General features: G+C 49.6%; 2 protein-coding genes across 2 annotated transcripts; one reads left to right on the top strand and one right to left on the bottom strand.

The window, feature by feature from the left end:
• The first annotated feature begins 319 nt into the window (after window positions 1-319).
• On the top strand, window positions 320-3,444 carry LOC102699519 (putative xyloglucan glycosyltransferase 10). The gene is made up of 5 exons (XM_040526127.1): window positions 320-1,036; window positions 1,124-1,432; window positions 1,523-1,813; window positions 1,893-2,006; window positions 2,490-3,444. Exons 1-5 carry the CDS (start codon window positions 320-322, stop codon window positions 3,123-3,125), a joined length of 2,067 nt encoding a protein of 688 aa, XP_040382061.1. The 3' UTR covers window positions 3,126-3,444.
• Window positions 3,445-4,202: 758 nt separating this feature from the next.
• LOC102699606 (AP2-like ethylene-responsive transcription factor CRL5) lies at window positions 4,203-9,458 on the bottom strand. The gene is made up of 9 exons (XM_040526193.1): window positions 8,959-9,458; window positions 8,339-8,855; window positions 8,173-8,258; window positions 7,997-8,005; window positions 7,779-7,867; window positions 7,608-7,681; window positions 6,972-7,022; window positions 6,658-6,734; window positions 4,203-5,270 (listed from the first exon to the last, which is right to left on the bottom strand). Exons 1-9 carry the CDS (start codon window positions 9,263-9,265, stop codon window positions 4,594-4,596), a joined length of 1,887 nt encoding a protein of 628 aa, XP_040382127.1. The 5' UTR covers window positions 9,266-9,458; the 3' UTR covers window positions 4,203-4,593.
• Between the last annotated feature and the right edge of the window lie 391 nt (window positions 9,459-9,849).

The following is a 9,849-nucleotide window of genomic DNA, read 5'->3' as shown; positions in this document are numbered from 1 at the left end:
CGCCATTAAATCATCGAATTAAATCACTATCTCTCTCCTCCTGCTCGCCTCCTCTTCTTCTTCGTTGGCTGCCATTGCAGCAGCCGCAGTTGGAGCACTGGAGCTCGCATCGCGTCGTGCCGTGCCGTGCTGTGGAGTGGTGGCTGGCGGCTGCTCCGGTCGATCGGCATTGGGGAGGGAGCTCGAAAGAAGGGGAGCCCCAGGAATAGTGTGCGTCAGTGAGAAGAGAAGAGGAGATCAGCTTGCTTGATTGCTATTTTGAGAGAAGGGAGGGAGGGAGGGAGTGAGCGAGTGAGTGACCGTCGTCGAGTGTTCGTGCATGGCGCCCTGGAGCGGCTTCTGGGCCGGCAGGCCCGCGCTCGCCGGCGGCGGCACGCCGGTCGTCGTCAAGATGGAGAATCCCAACTGGTCGATCTCCGAGGTGGATGACGCCGACGGGGAGTTCTTGGCCGGTGCCGCGGGAGGGCGGCGGCGGCCGCGCAGGGGCAAGAACGCCAAGCAGATCACCTGGGTGCTGCTGCTCAAGGCCCACCGCGCCGCCGGGTGCCTCGCGTGGCTCGCCTCCGCCGCCGTCGCGCTCGGCGGCGCCGCGCGGCGCCGCGTCGCCGCCGGACGGACGGATGACTCCGACGCCGACGCCGCGGTGGCGCCGGCGCGGCGCTCCAGGCTCTACGCGTTCATCAGGGCGTCCCTCGTGCTGTCCGTCTTCCTCCTCGCCGTCGAGCTCGCCGCCTACACCAACGGCCGGGGCCGCGTCCTCCTCGCCTCCGTCGTCTCGTTCCACGCGTCGTGGGTGCGCTTCCGCGCCGACTACGTGGCGCCGCCGCTCCAGCTCCTCTCCGACGCCTGCGTCGTGCTCTTCCTCGTCCAGAGCGCCGACCGCCTCGTCCAGAGCCTCGGCTGCCTCTACATCCACCTCAACCGCATCAAACCCAACCCCGTCTCGCCGGCGGCGGCATTGCCCGACCCGGAGGACCCCGACGCCGGCTACTTCCCCATGGTGCTCGTCCAGATACCAATGTGCAACGAGAAGGAGGTACAAAAACACAAACACCACCCACAAATTGCGCCCAAAGATTCATTTTTTCGCACAAAACATTCCAATTTTGTTCTGTTCATTCAGGTGTATCAGCAATCGATTGCAGCTGTGTGCAATCTGGATTGGCCGAGGTCCAATTTCTTGGTACAGGTGCTCGACGACTCCGATGACCCAACAACACAGGCATTGATCAGGGAAGAGGTGGAGAAGTGGCGGCAGAATGGCGCGCGCATCGTGTACCGCCACCGTGTGCTCCGGGAGGGGTACAAGGCCGGCAATCTCAAGTCGGCGATGAGCTGCAGCTATGTGAAGGACTACGAGTATGTCGCCATCTTCGACGCCGACTTCCAGCCTTACCCTGACTTCTTGAAGCGCACTGTGCCACATTTCAAGGTGAAGTTCAGTACCTGAATCATGTGTGAATTGCGTGCATTGTTAACAAGATTCTGAATGTGATGATCAGTTAGCATTTGGTGGCTGCAGGACAATGAGGAATTGGGGCTGGTTCAGGCAAGGTGGTCATTTGTAAACAAGGATGAGAACCTCCTGACACGGCTGCAGAACATCAACCTGTGCTTCCACTTTGAAGTGGAGCAGCAGGTTAATGGCATGTTCATCAACTTCTTTGGGTTCAATGGCACAGCTGGGGTGTGGAGGATCAAGGCGCTGGAGGACTCGGGAGGCTGGATGGAGCGTACTACGGTGGAGGACATGGACATTGCGGTCCGCGCGCATCTCAATGGCTGGAAGTTTGTATTCCTGAATGATGTGGAGGTGAGGAACACAATGAATTGCATCAAAAAGTTGCCAGATTTCATATTTGTGCTAAATTGTTTGTTTCATCTTTGGACAGTGCCAGTGTGAACTACCAGAGTCTTATGAGGCATACAGGAAGCAACAGCACCGCTGGCATTCGGGGCCAATGCAACTGTTTAGGCTATGTTTACCAGACATCATTAGATGCAAGGTATTCGTATTTCATAATTGGTTGCAGTGTCAGTACTTCTTTTAGATGATAACAGTATTAGTACTTGTCTGCGATTATGCACTCGACCATGTTCACAAATTTGTACTGGTGCATTTAAGTATGGCAGATATTAGCATTGTACATTTGAGGTACATAGTTATGAGAAATTGAGAATAGGTTGCTTTGCATATGATTTGCCATTTCATGATGGATTCCTTAGTCAATAGTCTACCAGTAAATTTTTTGTCAGCTAATCTAACTGTACCTTTTTTTTCTATTCCCACAATACTACTCCGTATGTTTCATATGGCGAGAATTTATTTCTATGCCTAGATTCATCTATTGATCAATATATATTGTTTATATATATGTTTAAATTCAGTAGCATCCATATAAATCTAGACAATACCAAAAAGTTTTACATTGTGAAATATAGATAGTACCTGTATATACTTTGTTATAATTGTGTCACTTTTTTTTCAGATTGCATTTTGGAAGAAGGCCAATTTGATATTTATCTTCTTTCTTCTTCGCAAGCTCATCTTGCCCTTCTACTCCTTCACGCTTTTCTGCATCATCCTACCAATGACAATGTTTGTGCCTGAAGCTGAGCTTCCTGACTGGGTTGTCTGCTACATTCCTGCCCTGATGTCCCTCCTGAACATCCTACCTGCACCAAAATCATTCCCGTTCATCATCCCATACTTGCTCTTTGAGAACACTATGTCTGTTACCAAGTTCAATGCAATGATCTCTGGGCTTTTCCAGCTTGGAAGTGCATATGAATGGGTGGTCACCAAGAAATCGGGCCGATCATCAGAGGGTGATCTTATTGCATTGGCACCCAAGGAGATGAAACAACCAAATGCCTGCTCGATGCCAATCCTTGATCTTGCAGCAATCAAGGAGCAGTCAATTCTGAAGCAATCCTCTCCCAGAAAGGAGGCCAAGAAGTACAACCGGATATACAAGAAGGAGCTTGCCCTTTCATTGCTTCTCCTGACTGCGGCTGCTCGCAGTTTGCTGTCGAAACAAGGGATACATTTCTACTTCCTACTGTTTCAGGGTTTGTCATTCTTGTTGGTCGGCCTTGACCTCATAGGTGAGGATGTCAAATAATCTGTAGTGTAGACAAAAAACAGGAGATGTTGAACAGCAATCCATCATCAGGGATGTGGTTGTACTTTTGTTCAGGTGTAGGAATTAGGAATTCAGATGCGAATGCTCGTTCGGAGGATTAGTCTGTGGCTGTAAGTCATGTGTAGATAGTTAGTTATTGGCCTGTAAATCAGTTAGTGGTTTCAGGCCACTTGATTCTTTTGTAACTAGTTTGTGCTCAGGTTTTAGATCACCTTACAATGCAACAGATGTTTTTCACCTATCTGAATCTGATGGATGCTTGGGGCTGAAAACATTCACACATCCTTGTGTAGCTGCTTATAATTCTCTTCACCTTCACACGCTGTGCATTCTTTCAGTCTGCATTTGTTGAGTTCAGACCTAAAAGAGTGATGCTGACGAATACTGAGCTACAATGTACATGTCCTGGACCTGAAAGGATGCATGTGATGATCTCATGCACACAGCTGGAGAGTTGAAATGCAAATGCACACAGGTCTCATCTCCCACACACTGTCTCGGTGTGGATGAGCTGTGATGATTGATGAATGAGCACGGAGCAAGCAGCAGCAGCTGTAGTTGCTGTGACCCTGTGATCGGTTGCACTGTACTTGTTCTTGGCCTTGCCTTATCTGCATGCATTGCAGATCACACTGCTACTGCTTCTGCTCCTGCTGTTGCTGTTGCTGCTGCAGGACAGCGAGCATCCGTCCTGTGATCCGCTGATATCATCTCACATGACTGCACTCATGTTGGGTTGTTGGTTGGTTGGTTGGTTTTCATCTCCATCTGGTAGAACTAGAAGAGAAAAAAAAATCACCTGTTCATCATCCTGATGAATTATTGCTGATAGTTCAGATGCATTGCTACACTTGCTCCTCACTAATGGGCCTTTGCTCTGCTTGCTTTCTCAGAGTTTGGGCCGGGACGGCCCAATCAGGCCCATCGAGCTATACTCAGCCCAATCACTGACACGTGGGTCCCACGAGCAGTGAGACAATGGCCTTGCCCTTCTCGAGAGGAAGCATGCATGGACAAGAATGCATAGCTTGCAAGAACAAGTACAAGGGGATTGATTAATTTCGTGAGGCTATAATTAATACAAGATTTAGTTTTGGATTTTGGAGGAGAATGCAACGCCTCGATATCCCTCCGGCCGGCCTCCGTGTTACAAAACCCCTTCTTCTCCGGCGCCGATCGAGCTCGATCGATGCCGACGACCGTCGCCGGAGAAGAAGGAAAGGGGGAGAGGCCGGCCATGGCGTGTGCGTTGGTAATCCTCGCCTTGAGTGATAATTAATACTCCCACTAAGCTAGCTAGCTGCTGCTGCTGCTGCTACTACATTGCTAGCTAATCACGTCGCCGACCAACCAAGAACCCTAAATTAACCAACCAGTACAAGTGTCATCGCTGCCTATCTTAGCTAGCTAGGTCGATCTACGTACTAAGTGACGGACGGCGAATGGATTAGGCGTCGGTCCAGGCGGCGAACAGTGGCATGTGGGCGATGGACACGGCGGCCGGCCTGGCGGACGCCGGCGGCGACGACACCCAGGAGCCGAGGGGGAGCGGTGCCATCAGCTTGGACGCCTGCGACGCCGCCGCCGACGATGGCTTGGCGAAGAGCATCGACAAGCCGCCGCCGCGGTCGGGACTCCCCTCGCGCGAGTTGCTGAGGCTCGTCACCAGCGACGACGCGGCCGACATGGACATGGGCATGTGCGCAGCGGCGGCGGCTCCCTCGTGGTGGGCGGCGGCGTCGACGGCCACGAGGTCGTGCAGCACGGAGAAGGCCTCGGCGCCGGACAGCACGACGTCGTGGTGGTGGTGATGGTGGTGCTCGGCCGCCACCACCGCGTCATGCTGGTGCTGCCTCGTCGCTGCGGCGGCGGCGGCGGCGCCTCCGGTGGCCTTCCAGACGCTGTCAGCAGCAGCCGCGTCGGCATGCTGCTGCACCTGCAGGACGACGGCGGCGGAGTCGTCGGCGTCCTTCTTGCGGCGGGCGAGGTCGCCCGGGAGGAGGGTGTTGCTGGCCATGATCTTGTCGACGTCGTAGCGGGTGATGTCGAAGTTGGTGACGGCGTTGAGGCCGCGGAACTTGATGGCGGCCACGTCGTACGCCTCCGCCGCCTCCTCCTGCGTGCCTGCAGCAAACCAACCATCCATCCATCCATTAGGCATTAGCTATAGCTAGGTCAGGTCGGCGAGCTCCATCACATCGCTGCCATGCATGCAATGCATCTACGTAGATGTCGGCGCCGGCATGGACGACGATGGTCAAAGAAAGAAAGAAAGAAAGAAAGAAAGAAGAAAGCGAGCAGCAGTGCAGGCGCGTGCGATGGATGGATGCAGATGCAGAGGCAGTGGGTCAGTGTGAGTGAGAGTGAGATGATCAGCTGAGCCACAGCCTTATGCAAAAGTGAGAGCTAGAATCGCATGCAGCTGCACGCACAGGCCCATACTACGCATCCATCTCTCTCTCTCTCTTCTTTCTCCCTCTACTGTACATGTACACACACGCATTGCATACTATACCATTCATCTTAATCTTAGAGGGGAGAAGAGAGAGAAGCCTTAAAAAGAAAGAGAGAATCAGGCATCAGGCAGGCAGGCAGGGGCTTTAGATCTAGAGGGAGAGGGACTGACTCTTTTTAGCTTTATATATATCAGCGGCAGATGTAGATGTAGCTAACGAGTTTTGAGGGTCTCAACAGGTTAGAGTTTCAACCATCATTTCTATTAAACTTTGCCATAAAATTTTAGAGGGGACCTTTACGAAGACTCCAATAACTTTAACGGGATAGCGGGGCTCCGATCCCTCCTGCTTTATATATATATATATATATATATATATATATATATATATATATATATATATATATATATATATATATATATATATATATATATATATATATATATATATATATATATATATATATATATATATATATATATATATATATATGCGTAATATGACATGTTAGTATTATAGATATAATGATGATCATTGTAGCTAGTGACGGGACGCGGCTGTGCCCCCGGAGCATGACAGCCTCCCCGCATGCAGACGCAATGCCCACGCATTCGCTTTGCTGCCAGCGTAATTAGGATCTAGCTAGTAGTAATCCATTACTATTTACTACTATTATTAATTACTTTGCATCATGATTGATTCGATCGTACAACTACTACTCATCATGCGTGTGGAAGCATGCATGCCATGCCATGCAAAAAGATGATCGATCGATGGAGCATGCATGCAGATTTCAGAGGAGAACATTATTGTCGTCTACCATAAACAAGGTCCCGGATTGCAGCAGCTCTATATATATCATTGAAAATGGGTTACCAGTTTCTTTCTACCATAAACTAGAAATAGCTCGAACGACTGTGTCTCTAAGTAGTAGAGATACGGTTGTGTGGATAGATTATATATATGCAGACAGATGATGAGAAAGTAGTGATTAATTAGCTACATTATTCAGAGCTGCTGGCTAAAAAATTGAGCATATATATGGAGATGCGTACTGAAAGTGCCGAGGTAGAGGTCCTTGTTGCCGGAGACACGGCCGATGCGAGCCTGCCACCTTCCGTGCTGATGATGCCTGCATATATACATGCAACCAAACACTGAATTTTACTTCTGAATTCTGAACTTACATACATACATACGTACGTACGTACATACTGGCCGATCTCTTCTGTACGACTGTACATGTGTACGTTTCAGTAAGGAAAATGTGCACTAGTACTGAAACTATATATATATATAAAAGTTTGCATGCCACATGTAAGAATGAAATTACTAATGTACTGATAGATCGATAGATGTGTGTGTGTACCTTGTGACTCCCCTGTACATGGAAGCTCCCCGTGAGAAACCGCTGCTCTTCCTGCATCCATCATCCATACAGCAGCACCAAAACAATATTAGTATCATCATGTTAATTCAGACTTCAGACACTTGTAGGAATTCTGAGTCAAGAATATGTAGTTCACATTGACCATATTCTGAGTCACTGACAATGTAAGTACGTACTCGCTCACTCTATTCGAAAAATAAAACGTGGTTTTAATTTGTCCTAGAATATATCCACGTATTACCTACTCAACCTTTTGATTACTATAAAATTCGTGCGATGTATTAATAAACTTCCGCAATGTATATTTAATCCATCATTTTGTTATTGCTATCATTATTAAAATCTAAATCCAAATGTTACATTGGTGACTTCAGAAATGGTCTAAAATGGCCTGCGTTTTGGAGCCGATGGCAGAGTATGTATTCATATATTGGTGTCCTAGACTTTTTGTTGACTTTGAGCATGCATGGAATTTCACATAATGTGCAGCATGCATGAAACTGTATGTTCAAGTTTATATACATCCATTTCTGAAGAGTGCAAATTAAGTAAGTGATTGATTTATTCAGCATTATATGTGACAATAAGAATGATCTGTTCTTTTTTTCTCTTTACCTCCTCAAGTGAGCCACATACTCCTGCCTTGTCATGTTCTTCATCTCCTCCAGCTCCTCCTGGTAGTCCTCCAGCTGCATATATGCATGCACATTAATAATCAATCAATCAATTAATTAATTAAAGTGGTTGCAGAATCAAAAGCCTAATTAATTGATTAAAAATAATTACCGGGAAGTTGATGTGTGTGGAAGGGCCCCAATACTTGAGCGCCGCCAGGTCATACGCTCTCGCCGCTTTCTCCTCCATGTCATACCCACCTATATATATAATATTAAAGTAAAAGAAAAATGCATGTACCATTTATTTTTTATTACTTTTTACCACAAGAAAAAAAAATTTACCATGTACGAGTTGAGAAAGTTACCACATGATGCACTGTTACTTACCGAGATAAACTGATCCAGCAGCAGCAGAGCACAACACAAACAAATTGTTTAGCCAGCAGAGAAACAGGAGCAGCTTGTTAGTGATCAGAAATTTAATGACGATTTTAAAGTGATTAATTAGGGTGAAATTATAGTTAATAATCAATCAATTAATTAATTAATATTATTGTACGTACCTTGCCTCCCTTTCCTGGTTTGGCCTTCCTTCTTGCAGCTGTTGTCCCAGAGATGAGCCTCATAGCGACCAGTCCACCTATGCCTGCTAATCCCGTGTTAACCTCACTAATCACGTGTGGTTTAAGTGTGATTAGTCGCGCTAATTGGGTTGGGTTGGTATGGTACCTGGTCACGCCTCTGTACTGCGACGTTCGCTGCCCGAACGTGTCGATGGACTTGCGGTGATGCACCGGCTGCTTCTGCCCGCCGCCGCCGCCGCCGCGCTTGCGGCCGCCGTCGGCGGACGCCATGCCGTAGTCGCCGGCGGTGACGCAGCTGGAGAGGGAGCCGGAGCTCATGGACAGGGCCAGCGGGTGCAGGTGCCCGGCGGCGGCGGCGGAGGAGGGGAGGATGGCGCCGTTGGTGGTGGTGGTGTCGGTGGTGGCGGTCGCGTCGGCGGCCGTGGCGTACGCGGTGGCGCTGCGGGCGGCCACCCAGCTCGCCATGGCCGCGGCGGCGGCGGCTGCCTCGTCGTCGGCCGAGGCGAGCGACGGCGCCGCCGGCCCGCCGTACAGGTCGCACGCCTGGAGGTAGCCGTGGTGGCCGTGCCCGCCGCCGCCGCCGTAGTAGAAGCTGGAGGTGTTGTCCAGGCTCAGCGCCATCGCCGGCTGCGCCGCGCCGAGGAAGTCCTCCAGCTTGGGCCCTGAGAGAGACGAACCCGATCGATCGATCGATCACACCATGAATCCAAGAAACCAAGAAATGGGTGGATGGATGGATCGAACAAGCTAAGCAAACGCACGTACCGTGATGATCTTGATCGGTTCTCCGGAGAGCCTCCATGATGCAGAGCGAGCCGTCGGACTTGAGCGGCATGGAGGCGAGCTGGGAGTAGTACCCATTGGTGGCGGCCACCACGTCGCCGCCGAGGCCGTACGCGGCGGCGGCGGTGGTCACCGAAGGGAAGAAGAGACCATGGTGTTGCTGCTGCTGCTGCTGGTGCACGTGGTGGTGTTCGTCCATGGAGGAGGCCATGTGAGGCGACAGCGAGAAGCCCAGCCAGCCACTCGCCGCCGCGTTCGTGCCGGCATTGCCATTGTTGCTGTTCGTCATCGTGCAAAAACCAAAGCTAAGCTAAAGAGAGAAAATGAGCTGGAGATCGATCGTGTCAGTGGTTAAACAGATCAGCCAATCACTTGCACTCTTTCAGAGACATCTCACGGCATTGCCGGGATTGGAGCAATAGCTAGAACAAGTGTGGATTGATCGGAGCAGGAGGAGGAGTAGGAAGAAGAAGAAGTGAGCAAATGAGGTTTGTGAAGTGAAGGTAGCTGCTGTCTTGAGCTTGAGCTTGGCTTTAAAGTAAGCAAAAGGAATGAGCAGCAGCTTATTACTCTCTTGCCCTTGACCCACACACACACAACATATATGCAGCAATGCAACCAAAAAAAATAAAAAAGATAGAAATGGTTGGATGGATAACATTCTCTTCTACATCCCTCAGCTTTGCTTGGGATCTGTGTAGCAACCAACAACAAAGAAAGAACCAACCCTCTCTCTCTGAAACTCTCCTCTCTTTCTCTCTCTGTCTGTCTGTCTGAAAGAAAAGCCAGAGAGAGAGAGAGGGGAGATTGAAAGAAAGAAAGAAATCTGAATGAATGAGCATGCATGGTATAGATGGTGTAGTGTACAGTAGA

The sequence above is a fragment of the Oryza brachyantha genome, chromosome 7 (assembly GCF_000231095.2).
Source record: "Oryza brachyantha chromosome 7, ObraRS2, whole genome shotgun sequence".
Classification (NCBI taxonomy): Eukaryota; Viridiplantae; Streptophyta; class Magnoliopsida; order Poales; family Poaceae; genus Oryza; species Oryza brachyantha.
This window is presented reverse-complemented; position numbering and strand designations above follow the sequence as displayed.

Coding starts and splice junctions, on each gene's coding strand:
- LOC102699606 (XM_040526193.1), bottom strand. CDS start 9,265: ATGACGAACAGCAACAATGGCAATGCCGGCACGAACGCGGCGGCGAGT. Junction 8,259..8,338: donor CAGTACAGAGGCGTGACCAG/GTACCATACCAA, acceptor ACACGGGATTAG/CAGGCATAGGTGGACTGGTC. Junction 5,271..6,657: donor CCTCTACCTCGGCACTTTCA/GTACGCATCTCC, acceptor GGTTTGCTGCAG/GCACGCAGGAGGAGGCGGCG.
- LOC102699519 (XM_040526127.1), top strand. CDS start 320: ATGGCGCCCTGGAGCGGCTTCTGGGCCGGCAGGCCCGCGCTCGCCGGC. Junction 1,037..1,123: donor CAATGTGCAACGAGAAGGAG/GTACAAAAACAC, acceptor CTGTTCATTCAG/GTGTATCAGCAATCGATTGC. Junction 2,007..2,489: donor CAGACATCATTAGATGCAAG/GTATTCGTATTT, acceptor CTTTTTTTTCAG/ATTGCATTTTGGAAGAAGGC.